The following is an 18,601-nucleotide window of genomic DNA, read 5'->3' as shown; positions in this document are numbered from 1 at the left end:
TGAGAACGGAGACATTACCACAGATATACACAAGAGAATAAGAAAATACTGCAATGGAATTCACAGCAGTAAACTGAAAAGTTAGAGAAAACAGATGATTTTCTAGCAAAATTGATCTACAGCGAAAAATCTTAAATAGACAAATACTATAGAAGCAATTGGGAAAGTTATTAAAGATCAAGCATGGAAAAAGCACCAAGGTCAGATAGTTTCATTGATGAATTTCGTCTAACCAGTAAAGAGCTAATTCCAAAGTTACTTTATTTCAGACAAAATGAAAAATATCGATTTTTTTAAAGTTTCATTGAGATATAATTCACATACCATACAATTCACCTGTTTAATGTAATTCAATGATTTTTAGTATATTCATAGTTCTGTACAACCATCACCACAGTCAGTTTTAGAACATTTTCATCACTCTAAACACAAACTCCAGGGCTTCCCTGGTGGCGCAGTGGTTGAGAATCTGCCTGCCAATGCAGGGAACATGGGATTGTGCCCCGGTCTGGGAAGATCCCACATGCCGCAGAGTGGCTGGGCCCGTGAGCCATGGCCGCTGAGCCTGTGCGTCTGGAGCCTGTGCTCTGCAATGGGAGAGGCCACAACAGTGAGAGGCCCACGTACCACACACACAAAAAAACTCCATACCCATTAGCAGCAACTCCCCATTTCATCCCAAACCCCCCCAGCCCTAGGCAACCACTTTCTGTTTGTATGGATTTGCCTCTTTGGACACTTCATATAAATGAAATCATATGGTATGTTGTATTTTTTGACTGGCTTTCTCTCACATAGCATAATATTTTCAAGGTTCATTCATGTTGTAGCATGTAACAGCACTTCATTCCTTTTTATTGATGAATAATATTTCATTGTATGATTATACAACATTTTAATTTATTCATCAATTGATAAACATTTTGGTTGTTTCCACTTTTTGGCTAGTTTGAATAATGTTGCTATTAACGCTTGTGTACAAGTGTTTGTGTGGATGTATGCTTTTGTTTCTCTTGGATACATAAACCTAGGAAGGGAATTCCTTGGTCATGTGGTAACTCTTACGTTCAACTTTTTGAAGAACTACCAAATTGTTTCTCAGAGCAGTGGCACCATTTTACATCTGTTTTTAGTACCCCAAAACAAAAATTTATAAACAGAAAATTCTAGTAGAGATGCAAATTATGCTAAGCAAAAGAAGCCAGACTGAAAGACTACATATGGTATGATTCCATTTATATGATTCATGCAAAAGGTATAACTAGAGGTGGGTAACAGATCAATAGTTGCTAGGAGCAGAAGGTAAGGGAGAGGAGTCTACAGGAGGCAGGAGGGAACTTTCTGGGGTGATGGAAATGTTCTATATCTTGACTGTGGTGATGGTAACTTGTGTTTGTCCAAATACATAGAACTGTCCACCTAAAAAGGGTCAATTTTGTTTTATGTGGATTATACCTCAATAAATCTGACCAAAGAAAACAAATGCAAAAATTCTAAATGAAATATAAGTAAAGAGAATCCAGCTATTTATCAAATTCTAAAGGAATATACTTTGAGTAAGGTTTATGTCAGGAATGGAGGGTTGGTTTTATAACAGGATATCTATCAACATAATTTATCATAGCAACACATGGAAAATATATAAGTTTTCATAAATGTAATGAGCAGGGTAGTTAACTAGTATAAACACTGAAAAGAGATCATCTGTTTTTGCTGATAACATGATTGTATATCTAGAAAACCCAAGGAAATAAACTATAGAATTAATGTGGCAAGATGGCTCAATATGAGGTAAATGTACAAAAATCAGTGTTTCTTTATACTATTAATGGAAATAGGAAAATATTTCATTCACTATTATGAAAAAACTGTAAAATACTTAGGAATAAATTTGAGGAAAATATACAATCTGAATTAAAGTTTTCACAAATAGAAAGACAGATAAACCATATTCTTAGGTGAGAAGACAATATCTACTTTATAAAATTTAAAAATGAACTACAAGTTTAAAAAAATGGATTAAAATCTTTCAGTTCATAAATAAAGATAACTGTTTTGAGAATAGCTTCTGGGGGGAACAAAAAAGATAGTGAAGGGGACTTGGCTTATCAAATTTTAGAACCTATTTAAAGCTTTTGTAATCAAATCAATATGGGATTGGTGTAGGATTGGAAATAAAGATCCATAGAAAAGAGTAGACAATCCAGAAATAGATGCACATGTATCTTAATATGACAAAGGTGGTATTTCAATTCAGTGGGTTTATTTAATAAGTAATGCTAGAGTAATTGGCTATCCATCTGGAAAATAAAATTAGACCACTGTATCACACCATATACAAAAATAAGGTGTATTAAAGACTTAACTCTAAGAAATATATGAGGCTGCATGTACAACCTAGGGACTGGACAGACTTTTAGCTAGAAAGCCAGAAACTGTAAAACAAAATTGACTATGTAAGAATTAGAAAATTTTGTACAGTAAAAGGTAATAGAAGCCATTTGTCAATAGTCAAGTGATTTCAGAAAAAGAAAAATTTGAATTTGCAAACAGCACTGATTTCAGTTGTAGTGTTTGTATTATACAGAGATCCTATAATTTGACCAAAAAAAACCCAAGTGAAATGTGGGCAAAGAATGTATAAAGGCAGTTCACAGAAGAACAGATGCAAAGTAGTTCTTAACCGTTAAAAGACGGTCCTTTAACATTCAAGGGGGGAGTTCCCTGGTGGTCCAGTGGTTATGACTCTGCACTTCCACTGCAGGAGGCCCAGGTTTGATCCCTGGTCGGGGAACTAAGATCCTGCTAGCCGATCCCACAGGCCAAGTGGCGCGGCCAAGAAAAAAGAACACATTCAAGGAAATGCAGGTTTTAAAAAAAATTTGTGTGATCTCTTTAATACTCATCAGGAGGATCTTTGGGAAAGCAATCTAGCAGGTTCTAAAGATTGAACACACACACTTTTAAACCCAGCAATCTCATTCCTGGGGGTCTATACCAGTAAATTAAAGATATATATACAAAAATGTTTATTACAGCATTGTTCATAGTGTCAAAACTAGAAATAAAATATATGCCCCTCAACATAAGAATACTTGAGTTTATTAATAATGCATGAAAATTATGTAGTCATTAAAAGTAACAAATTAATGTAAACTTGCCTAATAAAAATGGGCAAACATAATTCAAATCTTGAACTGTTAACGATTCTAACTATTGTTAGTGTATTCAGCTAATTTCTTTCAACAATTGATGTGTAATAAAATTACTTGCATAACGGAAAAGAGATGATTCTTGCGTTATTGGTGGGTTTTCTTTGTATAGGTCCTAATCAAACAGGAAATTCAGAGGAAGAGTGGGTATGCCATCCAAGCTGATGAAGAGCAGTTGCGAGTTCAGCTAGATACAATTCAGTGTGAACTAAATGCTCCTACTCAGTTTAAGGTAAGCACTTATAAGACCATAAAGCTGGAATTTGTTTCAGGTGGGTCTGCAGAGAAATGTTACTTGGTCTTCAAAAAGAGGAATTTTGTATACTTGTTTTTTATTAAGTATTTGTTCTCTGTAATCAAAACTTCCTTTCTAAAGTAGACTTTTTTTTTAACATCTTTATTGGAGTATAACTGTTTTACAATGGTGTGTTAGTTTCTGCTTTACAACAAAGTGAATCAGTTATACATATACATATGTTCCCATATCTCTTCCCTCTTGCGTCTCCCTCCTTCCCACCCTCCCTATCCCACCCCTCTAGGTGGTCACAAACCACCTAGGTGATCTCCCTGTGCCATGCGGCTGCTTCCCACTAGCTATCCACCCTACGTTTCGTGGTGTACATGTGTCCATGCCACTCTCTCACTTTGTCCCACCTTATCCTTCCCCCTCCCCATATCCTCAAGTCCATGCTCTAGTAGGTCTGTGTTTTATTCCCGTCCTACCCCTACTCTCTTCATGACATTTTTTTTTCTTAGATTCCATATATATGTGTTAGCATACGGTATTTGTTTTTCTCCTTCTGACTTACTTCACTCTGTATGACAGACTCCAGGTCTATCCACCTCATTACAAATAACTCAGTTTCATTTCTTTTTATGGCTGAGTAATATTCCATTGTGTATATATGTGCCACATCTTCTTGATCTATTCATCTGTCGATGGACACTTAGGTTGCTTTCATGTCCTGGCTATTGTATATAGAGCTGCAATGAACATTTTGGTACATGACTCTTTTTGAATTATGGTTTTCTCAGAGTATATGCCCAGTAGTGGGATTGCTGGGTCATATGGTAGTTCTATTTTTAGTTTTTTAAGGAATCTCCATACTGTTCTCCATAGTGGCTGTATCAATTTACATTCCCACCAGCAGTGCAAGAGTGTTCCCTTTTCTCCACACCCTCTCCAGCATTTATTGTTTCTAGAGTTTTTGATGATGGACAATCTGACCGGTGTGAGATGATATCTCATTGTAGTTTTGATTTGCATTTCTCTAATGATTAATGATGTTGAGCATTCTTTCATGTGTTTGTTAGCAATCTGTATATCTTCTTTGGAGAAATGTCTATTTAGTTCTTCTGCCCATTTTTGGATTGGGTTGTTTGTTTTTTTGTTATTGAGCTGCATGAGTTGCTTATAAATTTTGGAGATTAATCCTTTTTCAGTTGCTTCATTTACAAGTATTTTCTCCCATTCTGAGGGTTGTCTTTTGGTCTTGTTTATGGTATCCTTTGCTGTGCAAAAGCTTTTAAGTTTCATTAGGTCCCATTTGTTTATTTGTGTTTTTATTTCCATTTCTCTAGGAGATGGGTCAGAAAGGATCTTGCTGTGATTTATGTCAAAGTGTTCTGCCTATGTTTTCCTCTTAAGAGTTTGATAGTGTCTGGCCTTACATGTAGGTCTTTAACCCATTTTGAGTTTATTTTTGTGTGTGGTCTTAGGGAGTGTTCTAATTTCATACTTTTACATGTAGCTGTCCAGTTTTCCCAGCACCACTTATTGAAGAGGCTGTCTTTTCTCCACTGTATATCCTTCCCTCCTTTATCAAAGATAAGGTGACCATATGTGTGTGGGTTTATCTCTGGGCTTTCTATCCTGTTCCATTAATCTATATTTCTGTTTTTGTGCCAGTACCATACTGTCTTAGTTACTGTAGCCTTGTAGTATATACAGTCTGAAGTCAGGGAGCCTGATTCCTCCAGCTCCATTTTTCGTTCTCAGGATTGCTTTGGCTATTTGGGGCCTTTTGTGTTTCCATACAAATTGTGAAATTTTTTGTTCTAGTTCTGTAAAAAATGCCAGTGGTAATTTGATAGGGATAGCATTGAATCTGTAGATTGCTTTGAATAGTAGAGTCATTTTCACAATGTTGATTCTTCCAATCCAAGAACATGGTATATCTCCCCATCTATTTGTATCATCTTTAATTTCTTTCATCAGTGTCTTATAGTTTTCTGCATACAAGCCTTGTGTCTCCTTAGGTAGGTTTATTCCTAGATATTTTATTCTTTTTGTTGCAATGGTAAATGGGAGTGTTTTCTTAATTTCCCTCTCAGATTTTTCATCATTAGTGTATAAGAATGCCAGAGATTTCTGTGCATTAATTTTGTATCCTGCAACTTTACCAAATTCATTGATTAGCTCTAGTAGTTTTCTGGTAGCATCCTTAGGATTCTCTATGTATAGTATCATGTCATCTGCAAACAGTGACAGCTTTACTTCTTTTCCTATTTGGATTCCTTTTATTTCTTTTTCTTCTCTGATTGCTGTGCCTAGAATTTCCAAAACTATGTTGAACAAGAGTGGTGAGAGTGGGCAACCTTGTCTTGTTCCTGATCTTAGTGGAAATGGTTTCAGTTTTTCACCATTGAGAACAATGCTGGCTGTGGGTTTGTCATATATGGCCTTTATTATGTTGAGGAAAGTTCCCTCTATGCCTACTTTCTCCAGGGTTTTTATCATAAATGGGTGTTGAATTTTGTCAAAAGCTTTCTCTGCATCTATTGAGATGATCATATGGTTTTTCTCCTTCAGTTTGTTGATATGGTGTTTCACGTTGATTGATTTGCGTATATTGAAGAATCCTTGCATTCCTGGAATAAACCCCACTTGATCATGGTGTATGATCCTTTTAATGTGCTGTTGGATTCTGTTTGCTAATATTTTGTTGAGGATTTTTGCATCTATGTTCATCAGTGATATTGGCCTATAGTGTTCTTTCTTTGTGACGTCTTTGGTTTTGGTATCAGGTTGATGGTGGCTTCATAGAATGAGATTGGGAGTGTTCCTCCCTCTGCTATCTTTTGGAAGAGTTTGAGAAGGATAGGTGTTAGCTCTTCTCTAAATGTTTGATAGAATTCGCCTATGAAGCTATCTTGTCCTGGGCTTTTGTTTGTTGGAAGATCTTTAATCACAGTTTCAATTTCAGTGCTTGTGATTGGTCTGTTCATATTTTCTATTTCTTCCTAGTTCAGTCTCGGCTGGTTGTGCATTTCTAAGAATTTGTCCATTTCTTTCAGGTTGTCCACTTTATTGGCTTACAGTTGCTTGTAGTAATCTGTAATAATCTTTTGTATTTCTGCACTGTCCGTTGTTACTTCTTTTTCATTTCTAATTCTATTGATTTGAGTCTTCCCCCTTTTTTTCTTGATGAGTCTGGCTAATGGTTTATCCATTTGGTTTATCTTCTTAAAGAACCAGCTGTTAGTTTTATTGATGTTTGCTATCGTTTCCTTCATTTCTTTTTCATTTATTTCTGATCTGATCTTTATGATTTCTTTCCTTCTGCTAAATTTGGGGGTTTTCTTCTTTCTCTAATTGCTTTAGGTGCAAGGTTAGGTTGTTTATTCGAGATGTTTCCTGTTTCTTAAGGTAGGATTGTATTGCTATAAACGTCCTGCTTAGAACTGCTTTTGCTGCATCCCATAGGTTTTGGGTCATTGTGTCTCCATTGTCATTTGTTTCTAAGTATATTTTGATTTCCTCTTTGATTTCTTCTGTGATCACTTCGTTATTAAGTAGTGTATTGTTTAGCCTCCATGTGTTTGTATTTTTTACAGATCTTTTCCTGTAATTGATATCTAGTCTCATAGCGTTGTGGTCGGAAAAGATACTTGATACAAGTTCAATTTTCTTAAATTTACCAAGGCTAGATTTGTGACCCAAGATATGATCGATCCTGGAGAATGTTCCATGAGCACTTGAGAAAAATGTGTATTGTTGTTTTTGGGTGGAATGTCCTATAAATATCAATTAAGTCCATCTTGTTTAATGTATCATTTAAAGCTTGTGTTTCCTTATTTATTTTCATTTTGGATGATCTGTCCATTGAAAGTGGGGTGTTAAAGTCCCCTAATATGATTGTGTTACTGTCGATTTCCCCTTTTATGGATGTTAGTATTTTCCTTATGTATTGAGGTGCTCCTATGTTGGGTGCATAAACATTTACAATTGTTATATCTTCTTCGTGGATCGATCCCTTAATCTATATGTAGTGTCCTTCTTTGTCTCTTGTAATGGTTTTTATTTTAAAGTTTATTTTGTCTGATATGAGAATTGCTACTCCAGCTTTCTTCTGATTTCCATTTGCATGGAATATCTTTTTCCATCCCCTCACTTTTAGTCTCTATGTGTCACTAGGTCTGAAGTGGGTCTCTTGTAGACAGCATATATATGGGTCTTGTTTTTGTATCCATTCAGCCAGTCTCTTTTGGTGGGAGCATTTCATCCATTTACATTTAAGGTAATTATCGATATGTATGTTCCTATTACCATTTACTTAATTGTTTCGGGTTTGTTCTTGTAGGTCTTTTCCTTCTCTTGTGTTTCTTGCCTAGAGAAGTTCCTTTAGCATTTGTTGTAAAGCTGGTTTGGTGGTGCTGAACTCTCTCAGCTTTTGCTTGTCTGTAAAGGTCTTAATTTCTCCATCAAAAACTGAATGGGATCCTTGCTGGGTAGAGTAATCTTGGTTGTAGGTTTTCACCTTCATCACTTTAAATATGTCCTGCCACTCCCTTCTGGCTTGCAGAGTTTCTGCTGGAAGATCAGCTGTTAACCTTATGGGCATTCCCTTGTGTGTTATTTGTTGTTTTTCCCTTGCTGCTTTCAATATGTTTTCTTTGTATTTAATTTTTGGTAGTTTGATTAATATGTGTCTTGGCGTGTTTCTCCTTGTGTTTATCCTGTATGGGACTCTCTGTGCTTCCTGAACTTGATTGACTATTTCCTTTCCCATATTAAGGAGGTTTTCAACTATAATCACTTCAAATATTTTTTCAGTCCTTTTCTTTTTCTCTTCTTCTGCGACCCCTATAATTCGAATGTTGGTGCGTTTAATGTTGTCCCAGATGTCTCTGAGACTGTCCTCAGTTCTCTTCATTCTTTTTTCTTTATTCTGCTCTGCAGTTTTTATTTCCACTATTTTATCTTCCAGGTCACTTATCTGTCCTTCTGCCTCAGTTATTCTGCTATTGATCCCATCTAGAGTATTTTTCATTTCATTTATTGTGTTGCTCATCGTTGCTTGCTTCCTCTTTATTTGTTCTAGGCCCTTGTTAACTGTTTCTTGTAATTTGTCTATTCTATTTCCAAGATTTTGAATCATCTTTACTATCATTATTCTGAATTCTTTTTCAGGTAGACTGCCTATTTCCTCTTCATTGGTTACGTCTGGTGTGTTTTTACCTTGCTCCTTCATCTGCTGTGTGTTTTTCTGTCTTTTCATTTTGCTTACTGTGTTTGGGGTCTCCTTTTTGCAGGCTGCAGGTTCACAGTTCCCGTTGTTTGTGGTGTCTTGTCCCCAGTGGCTAAGGTTGGTTCAGTGGGTTGAGTACGTTTCCTGGTTGGAGGGACTAGTGCCTGTGTTCTGGTGGATAAGGCAGGATCTTGTCTTTCTCGTGGGCAGGTCCACATCTGGTGGTGTGTTTTGGGGTGTCTGTAGCCTTATTATGATTTTAGGCTGCCTCTCTGCTAATGGATGGGCCTGGAGTTCTGTTTTGCTAGTTGTTGGGCATAGTGTGTCCAGCACTGCAGCTTGCTGGTCGTTGAGTGAAGCTGGGTCTTGGTATTGAGATGGAGATCTCTGGGAGATTTTCGCCGTTTGATATTATGTGGAGCTGGGAGGTCTCTTGTGGACCAGTGTCCTGAAGTTGGTTCTTCCACCTCAGAGACACAGCCCTGACGCCTGGCTGGAGCACCAAGAGCCTTTAATCCACACAGCTCAGAATAAAAGGGAGAAATAATAGAACGGAAAGGAAAGGAAGGGAGGAAGAAAGAAAGAAAGAGATAAAATAAAGTAGGATAAAATAGTTATCAAAATAAAAAATATTAAGAAAAATTTTAAAAAGAAACGGTTCTGTCCGAACCCTAGTACAAATGGTGAAAGCAAAGCTATACAGACAAAATCTCACACAGCAGCACACACATACACACTCACAAAAAGAGAAAAAGGGGAAAATAATAATATATCTTGCTCCCCAAAGTCCACCTCCTCAACTTGGGATATTTCACTGTCTATTCAGGTTTTCCACAGATGCAGGGCACTTTAAGTTGATTGTGGAGCTTTAATCCGCCGCTTCTGAGGCTGCTGGGAGAGACCTCCCCCTCTCCTCTTTGTTCGCACAGCTCCAGGGGTTCAGCTTTGGACTTGGCCCCGCCTCTGCGTGTAGGTCGCCTGAGGGCGTCTGCTCTTCGCTCAGACAGGACAGGGTTAAAGGAGCAGCTGATTCAAGGGCTCTGGCTCAGGCCGGGGTGAGGGAGGGGCACGGATGCAGGGCGAGCCCGCGGCGACAGAGGCTGGCGTGACGTTGCACCAGCGTGAGGCGCGCTGTGCATTCTCCCAGGGAAGTTGTCCCTGGAGGACCCCGGCAGTGGCGGGCTGCACAGGCTCCCTGGAGGGGAGGCATGGAGAGTGACCTGTGCCTGCATACAGGCCTCTTGGTGGTGGCAGCGGCAGCCCTAGCGTCTCACGCCCGTCTTTGGTGTCCGCGCCGACAGCCACTGCTCGCGCCCCTTCCTGGAGCTCCTTTACGCAGCGTGCTCAATCCCCTCTCCTCTCGCACCAGGAAACAAAGAGGCAAGAAAAAGTCTCTTTATTCGGCAGCTCCACGCCCGTCTCTGGAGCTCTTTTAAGCAGTGCGCTTAAACCCCTCTCTCTCCTCGCACACCAGGAAACATAGAGGCAAGAAAAAGTCTCTTTGGCAGCTCCGCGCCTGTCTCTGGCTTTAAGCAGCGGGTTTAATCTCCTCTCCTCGCGCCCCAGGAAGCAAAGAGGGAAGAAAAGGTCTCTTGCCTCTTCGGCAGCTCCAGACTTCTCCCGGACTCCCTCCCGGCTAGCTGTGGTGTGCTAACCCCTTCAGGCTGTGTTCACGCTGCCAACCCCAGTCCTCTCCCGGCTTCCGACCGAAGCCCGAGCCTCAGCTCCCAGCCCCCGCCCGTCCCGGCGGATAAGCAGACAAGCCTCTCGCACTGGTGAGTGCTGGTCGGCACCGATCCAATGCAGGAATCTCTCCGCTTTGCCCTCCGCACCGTTACTGCACTCTCTTCTGTGGCTCTGAGGCTTCCATCTCTGCCACCCGCAGTCTCTGCCCGTGAAGGGGCTTCTAGTGTGTGGGAACCTTCCCTCCTTCACAGCTCCCTCCGACTGGTGCAGATCCCGTCCCTATTCTTTTGTCTCTTGTTTATTCTTTCTTCTTTTGCCCTACCCAGGTACGTGGGGTGTTTCTTACCTTTTGGAAGGTCTGAGGTCTTCTGCCAGCGTTCAGTGGGTGTTCTATAGGAGCAGTTCCACGTGTAGATGTATTTCTGGTGTATCTGTGGGGAGGAAGCAGATCTCCGTATCTTACTCTTCTGCCATCTTCTCTATGATCTAAAGTAGACTCTTAATCATGATGTTTTGGGCTTGTATTAGTGTTTCAAATAATGTACAGAGGGAGAACTGACACCTTTAATTAGAATAGTACCTATCCTTTTAAAATAAAACATTCTCTTTTAGAAATGGTTGCTGTTATGAGCAGTTATAATTCAACTCAGTATTTTTATTTATTTGATTGTGCCAGGTCTTAGTTGTGGCCTGCCGGCTCCTTAGTTGTAGCATGCAAACTCTTAGTTGCAGCATGCATGTGGGATCTAGTTCCCTGACCAGGGATCGAACCTGGGCCCCCTGAAATGGGAGTGCTGAGTCCTATTCACCGTGACACCAGGGAAGTCCCTCAACTCTGTATTATTTTTAGGGCCGACTGAATGAACTGATGTCCCAAATCAGGATGCAGAATCATTTTGGAGCAGTCAAATCTGAAGAAAGATATTACATAGATGCAGATCTGTTACGAGAAATCAAGCAGGTAAGTGTTGCACTAGAGTCACCTTTTAAAAAGGTGAATTCACCACCTCATATCCATTAGGATGGCTATTATCCAAAAAACAAACAAACAAAAAAACCCCAGAAAATAACAAGGGTTTAGACGATGTGAAGAAAATGGAACCCTCGTGCATTGCTAGTGGCAATGTCAAAATGGTGCATGCAGCCACTGTGAAAAATGGTTCCTCAAAATATTAAACACAGAATTACAATATAGTCCAGCAATTCTGCTTCTGGGTGCATACCTAAAAGGATTGAAAGTAGGGACTCAAACAGATTATTTGTATAGCCATGTTCATAGAAGCGTTATTCACAGTAGCCAAAGTGGAAGCAATCCAAGTGTCCATAGATGGATGAATAAACAAAATATGGTATATATACAGTGGAATATTAGCCTTAAAAAGGAAGGAAATTCTCACATGCAAACACTACATGGGTGAATTTTGAAGACATTATGTGAAATAAGCCAGTTTGAAAGGACACAAGTTGTATACGGCTTCCCTGGTGGCGCAGTGGTTGAGAGTCTGCCTGCCGATGCAGGGGACATGGGTTTGTGCCACGGTCCGGGAAGACCCCACATGCCGCAGAGCGGCTGGGCCCATGAGCCATGGCCGCTGAGCCTGTGCATCCAGAGCCTGTGCATCCAGAGCCTGTGCTCCGCAACGGGAGAGGCCAGAAAAGTGAGAGGCCCGCTTACCGCAGGAAAAAAAAAAAAAAAGTTGTATGATTCCACTTATATGGGGTACCTAGAGTAGTCCAATTCATAGAGAGTAGAATGGTAGTTGCCAGGGGCTGAGGGGAAGGGGAATGAGGAGCTAGTATTTAGTGGGTACAGAATTTCAGTTTGAGAAGAGTAAGTTCTACAGATAGATGGTAGTGATTGTTGCACAACATGATTTACTCAGTGCTACTGGACTGGACATAAAATGGTTAAAATGGACATGTTATGTATATCTTCCCACCAAAAAAAAGCTAATCGTTCTCTTCCCCTGTCCCCCACATCGATGAATTCCGAGGTAATACAGACAACCGAAGTACCCTAGACCCCGCTGCTGTGTGTGGGCGGCAGCAGCAGCACCTAGGGGTCGTTAGAAATGCAGACGCTCAGCCCGTACTCCGGACCTCCGGAAGCTACATTTTTCAAGATCACAGTGATTTATTTGTATGCACAGTTAAAGTTTGAGAAGTAACTGCTCTATATCACATATTCCCAACTTACATGATGCCACATATCAATTATAAATATGTAGAGTTACTGATCCTGTCAGCCCTCAGGGGACCTGGCTGTAGGCTGGGGTAGCCAAAACCTCCAACCACTTGTCTAAGGCTCCCTTTCTATGAAGAAGTTGGGACATACTGCTCTAGCTTAGTTTCGTTAGTATAAATATAGATTGGTTTAATAAAAGCTATTCAACCATCAACTGTGTCTAAAAAAATATATTAAGATGGTAAACTTTGTGGAACATACTAGGTAGGATTAATTGGCTTGGCAATTAATTAATTAATTGCAATTAATTAAATTAAAACCCTGAGGATTTTAGGTAGTTATAAATGTCATCAACAAATCTGATTTTATTATGTGCTTTAGAATGGATATTGCCGTTATATGCAACTAAAAACTAGTTAGGCTTCTGGGTTCTCGAAAAGTATACATACACTTGATTATATTCATATTTACAATAAAATTAACTGAGAAAGATTCCAGCATATTGGAATAAAGAACTATATAAAAGAGTTTATGTATGCAGTAAAATAGGGAATAATATAAACACCTACCTTAAACGATGAAAAGCAGTATATTGTTTTGGAATTGAAGCATCATGGCTCATCACCTGTATCTCAGTTTCTTTATCTGTAGAGAAGAGGTAATAATGGTACCCCCAAAGTGTGTGCTCAAAGGGATTTTAAATGAGTTAATACCCATGAAACTCTTCAAGCTGCCTTAACATCTGGGAAGGACTCTTTAAAATGCTAGCAACTGTAGTTATCACCATTATCATCAGTTTATAGTTTGTACTTTAAAACATGGAAATCCTTAGTTTTCAGAATGATTATTTTGTTAGTCATCTATATTTGAGTACCTTCTTGCATTGTTTTAATATACCTGTTTTTTATCAAAGGTTGATAAAAGGAACCTTTAAAACTCTGCATCTTTTGTAAAATTTCTGTTACAGATATTGTTCATTGTATATTTGATTTTATTGCTTTTTACAGTATTTTACTGTATTTAAAAGTGTTAGCAAAAGATATAGATAGTACAAATGTTTAAATATGCAGATGAGAGCAGCCACTAAGTGCTGTGTTGCTGATAAAATAGTGAAAAATAGCCTTTTTCCTGTGAGTAGCGTGCAGTTTAATAAAGACATTGATATTTTAAAAATTCCTTCTAGCATTTGAAACAACAACAGGAAGGCCTTAGCCACTTGATTAGCATCATAAAAGATGACTTAGAAGATATCAAGTTGGTAGAACATGGATTGAATGAAACCATCCACATCAGAGGTGGTGTCTTCAGTTGACAGTTCACAAACTTCTGTTAAAGGTTTGTGAAATACGTTTTCTTGTTATAGCAGACCTTCCCTAAGAATGAAACTGACCACGTGGAGGGGAAAAGAAAACAATCCTCTCTCCTAACTTGGTTTTTGAGAAGGTTCCTGACAAATTATTATTCATCAAATCTGAAATAACTGTCACTTCACTGCTCTTCAGAGATAGCCTTTGAAAGATTTACATCTAAAAGCTGTAATTACTTTAAAAAAGAAGTACATAATTACCAAAAATATTTCCTATTGTATATTTTTACAACAGCATTCTTCTTAGAAATAATCAGTGTTTAATGATTATTCTCCATCGAGCCTGTACTCTGCTCTCCATAGCAAGTAAATAGGAAATGTCTACTTTGCACATAACAAACTGTATAATTACTTGGCTGTTGGAGATTTGTACTTCAGAATGTAAATGTATGTCAGTTTTTATATTTGTGAATTCATCTGTGGGAGGAGTAAAGAAAATCCAAGAGTATTTAATGATTAATGTGGTTTTCTTTTCATTCTATAAAGATTTGAAAATATATTTTTATATTATTTTACTTATTTTGAATTTACAGAACACACCTAAGCAATTAGGATATAACAAAATTACATTTTATCATTTTTACAACCTTTTTTTAAACCTTTTTATTTCTAAAAAAGATGAAAAGTTATAAATAAATTCTTGATTATAATTATTTTTTATATAATTCTGTCTGGTGCTTTATTTGGCTCTGGGAGAATGACCATTCATGTCCACACAAATATTAAATCATAATCACAGCTCAAGAATTTCACTTTTAACCTGGATTTAAGTCTGACTTTACCCTCTAAGGAAAGTATATCAATACTGATATATTTTGACTAGGGTACAGCAAATAAAAATTACTTCTGTATCATCCAGGATAAAGAATTCTCTAATACATCGTTAGTACCTGAAAACACTGGAAAATCTGAATTAGACATGATAATGTGCAATAGTGATTCTTTAACTAGATAATTTTAAACAATTTTTCTGACTACAAACTGCACACCTGGGCTGCATCATGTTGGCCTCTCTTGGAATGCTTTAAGCTCTGCATTTCTGCATAATGCTTTGTCTTATGATGAGAGGTGTTAAAAGAAACAGCCCCATGAACCGTGCCACTGTGTTTATTATGAGGATGGCAAGGAGTGTGAGGCACTGTATATCCAGAGGCCTCCCTCTGAGATCCCACTGAAGGCATCTGCCAAGATGCAGACTAGCTAGCTAACAGTTGTGTAGGAGACACAAGGTTCACGGGGCTGTTTCTTATAACACCTCTCATCTTTCTCATCCATGTAGCCGAATGTGGAAGGAGTTTGCCCCTCTGCACACCCTCTCACTGTAGGAAGAGCTGGTGATCTAATAGATGAGAACTGTTACTCACTGAGCCACATTCTCTGTTGGGCAGATGGCTAATCATGCATACCATGCTTACTACTTCTCTAGCCTTCATTTTTCGTCCTCTTGTATTGTTAGGTTTCTAATTTCACAAGCCCCGGGGTCTGCCTTTTAAACACAGACCCAGTTAGCCTCCTAAGTTTTGATCCTGCTGGTGGCTACATGTGTAAGGCAAGGCCTGTGGTCCGTGTTCATGTAGCTGGTTAAATAACTGGACTTGGTCTGTACCCGAGTTATGTTCCAAGCAACTGATAACCAAGTTCTAGATTTGGGTGGAAGTGAGAAGAAGAGACCAACTTTGGCCTCTGGACTAAGTTGTGTTCTCCAGCACAATTTATAGACGTTCTGTGAACTGGCTAATGCGTCTTGTGGGAAGTCCACTCAAGATTCTGAACATGAAGAGAGGTAAATGGTAGACTTAAAGCACACTGAACCCCTAACACCTAGTACAGATTTCATGTAGTTTTTCTGAATCTCTGAAAGTGGCCTTAAGTCCTTTTTTGAAAACAAGAGTCAGTTACCAAAGCCCATGCCTAAATCAATTACTTTTCAACCACCACAATACCTGGGGGGAAAGAGTACTGTACTGTTCTCATTTTCCTTGCTTATTGAGCCCACATATTCATTCAGGACTGTCTGCCTTCCTGGGTTAACATGAGGTTCAAGTTAGGGACTACGTATGTGAAATACTTGGTAAACTGCTGTGTTTATAAAAATATAAGGTGTTCATATATAGAAGGAAAATGAAGAGACTGAAAGAATATACTATTTGAAGTCAAAGTTTGATCCTTTAAAGATAAGTAGAACACCTTTAAATTCTAATTAGGAATTAAATTCATGTTAACCACTAGCATTACTGACATTTTAATATCTAGTAATTCTACTGAAATTATAGCTATTTTAAAGTCTTACTGAATTAAATCAAAAGTATGCAGTTTTTTGCAATCGTAAGATTAATACAGAAATAAGTGAAAAATGAATTCTGTGACATCTGGGTCAGCTAGCTGAATTTGCTAATTATATTAACAAATATGTAATTCTCGTTTTATCAAATGACTTTGGCCAACAAGTGAAAAATACATCATTCCTTTTGATGATTTCTGTGGGATGCCTGTAGCATATTTCAAGTAATAAATAATGTATCAAAAAGCTAGTCTGGGGCTTCCCTGGTGGCGCAGCGGTTGGGAATCCGCCTGCCGATGCAGGGGACACGGGTTCGTGCCCCGGTCCGGGAGGATCCCACGTGCCGCGGAGCGGGTGGGCCCGTGAGCCATGGCCGCTGAGCATGCGCGTCCGGAGCCTGTGCTTCGCAACGGGAGAGGCCACAACCGTGAGAGGCCCGCATATCACATAAAATAAATAAATAAATAAAAACAAAAAGCTAGTCTGTCTTGAAACTTGTTTACCTTGAAATTATCAGAATCTCAGTGTTTGAAAGTATTGAAGCACAAACATCTCTGTACCGTTCTGTACTAAAGCACTCGAGTCTAATAAATAAATCAGCGCCCCCCCCCCCCAAAAAAAAAATTAAAAAGAATGTATCAGACTACAGAGCGACAGAGATTTATAACAGAAACACTGATTAAAATGATGAATGTCCCAAACGGTGGAAGGAGCATTTTGCCAGAAGATGCAGAGGTATGGATTTTGGGACCTGGAACTGGAGCTGGAGCTGGAGCTGTTAATGAGAACACATAGTCATTGACACATGTCATTTTTAGTATCAAGTTTCATCCACCTACACCATATATCCTGAATATGTGAACATTCAGGTTGAGTTTTACATGAAGTAATTCTAACCAGGATAACTTTAAAATAAATATAGTTCATTACAGATTTGGGGCTACATTTTCATATATATCATCAGGGTGTGCTGATCTAGGTTTTATCTAAGATTTCACAGGCTTTTTAGTATCTATGTAGACAAGGTAGTTTTTTGTTCAAGTTCTCTAGAATTTCTTGGCAATTTAAAATTTTCATTTTCTGTATATGCAAGATAAAGTTTAATTCTGTCTCTTTTCTATTTCAAGATAGTATATTTCATATGCATATTCTACCAATATACAGTGTAATATTTTACAGTGTAAAAACTTGCATTTTTTAAACAGCCCTGCAAGTTGATAAAAAAAATTTTTCCCCTCTATACATAAAACACTACTCTGGAGAAAACTGCTTCCCTTTCACCTGAACTAGTGGAGAGAGGTACAGTGGAATACCGCCATCTCAGGATGGTCTGTTTCACAGTGCCCTTAACTCAGATATCTCACTTCTGGATGTGTTTTGGTTTAGACTGTACAAGGGAAGACTGATTGGAAATATCCAAATGGGATCACCACTCACATAAGTGAAACCAAGAGAAATAGCTAGTAAATGTTATAAAAACCTTCAACTCATAAATTTACTTGCCGTAATTATAAACGTGCAGTTATATGTATACAGGTGGGGAAAACGGACAAGTAGATGCACTCATGCATTAGTATGTTACTAGAGAGCAGTGGTTCTCAAGGGGGCTGTACTGCCCCCTAAGGCAGTTTGGAAATTTGTCAGAGTATAGTTTTGACTGTCACAGCACTGGGGTGCAAGTAGAGGGCTAGTATCCTGCAGTGCTCTCGACAGTCTTGCACAATGAAAAATCGACCCACTTGCACATAAATTTCAAATGCACTGCTAGACATATATATGTTAAAAACCTATTTATAATGCTCAAACCCAGAACCTAAGTTTTACATATATGCAAAATATTTTTGGATAGTTTTAATAAACATTGGTTTCTATTCTAGTGTCCATGGTATTTCTTCGCTTTCATTTTCTTATATTTGTATAGAATAGCTTCCAGTCCTCTCTCTTAAATCCAGATTTCTCTGTGTAAGTAAATACAATCTACTTCATGACGTCTTCTAGAATAATCTAGGCATTTACATATTGAAAAGTATATAATTTTGTTATATAGTTAGGACATTATATTGATTTTTTTTATGGTGCAAGTGGGACTTATTTATGAATCTTATTTCAGGATACCTTTATAAAATATTTGTTCTAAAAAGAGAATTGGGTTGCAGGCTTGAGAACCATTGCTTGAAAAAGTACAGTCTATATACACAGTTGAAAATGAGTGCTTAAGAAGCAAAATCAAGTTGCCCCCCCCATTTGCACATACAAGCATTTGGATATGACATTATACTCTGTTATGATGCTTTAAACTCTTGAGATTTTGTTCCTTTTATTGAGAGAAAATAAATTTCTCAGTTTTTCTGTATTGCAGAAACAGACATTTATCAACTAAGGAAATGAGATATTTCTTAC

General features: G+C 38.4%; 2 protein-coding genes and 1 long non-coding RNA gene across 4 annotated transcripts in view; 1 reads left to right on the top strand and 2 right to left on the bottom strand.

The window, feature by feature from the left end:
- Positions 1-14,585, top strand: part of NUP54 (nucleoporin 54) — a 39,390-nt gene extending 24,805 nt beyond the window's left edge. For both annotated transcript variants that reach the window (XM_059066872.2, XM_067035850.1), the window contains 3 exons: positions 3,325-3,444; positions 11,220-11,330; positions 13,738-14,585. In XM_059066872.2, coding sequence (XP_058922855.1) covers positions 3,325-3,444; positions 11,220-11,330; positions 13,738-13,866 — 360 coding nt within the window. In that variant the 3' untranslated portion in view covers positions 13,867-14,585. The remainder of the gene's footprint in view (positions 1-3,324; positions 3,445-11,219; positions 11,331-13,737) is intronic.
- Positions 7,532-13,199, bottom strand: LOC136794361 (uncharacterized). The gene is made up of 3 exons (XR_010841024.1): positions 13,124-13,199; positions 10,716-10,800; positions 7,532-9,207 (listed from the first exon to the last, which is right to left on the bottom strand). It is a non-coding gene; the product is annotated as an uncharacterized lncRNA (long non-coding RNA).
- Positions 14,586-16,685: 2,100 nt separating the features above from the next.
- The window catches only part of ART3 (ADP-ribosyltransferase 3 (inactive)), a 35,641-nt gene continuing 33,725 nt past the window's right edge, over positions 16,686-18,601 (bottom strand). Inside the window, exon 10 of the mRNA XM_067035852.1 lies at positions 16,686-16,970. Coding sequence (XP_066891953.1) covers positions 16,840-16,970 — 131 coding nt within the window. The 3' untranslated portion in view covers positions 16,686-16,839. The remainder of the gene's footprint in view (positions 16,971-18,601) is intronic.

The sequence above is a fragment of the Kogia breviceps genome, chromosome 6 (genome assembly GCF_026419965.1).
Source record: "Kogia breviceps isolate mKogBre1 chromosome 6, mKogBre1 haplotype 1, whole genome shotgun sequence".
In the NCBI taxonomy this organism is placed as follows: domain Eukaryota; kingdom Metazoa; phylum Chordata; class Mammalia; order Artiodactyla; family Physeteridae; genus Kogia; species Kogia breviceps.
This window is presented reverse-complemented; position numbering and strand designations above follow the sequence as displayed.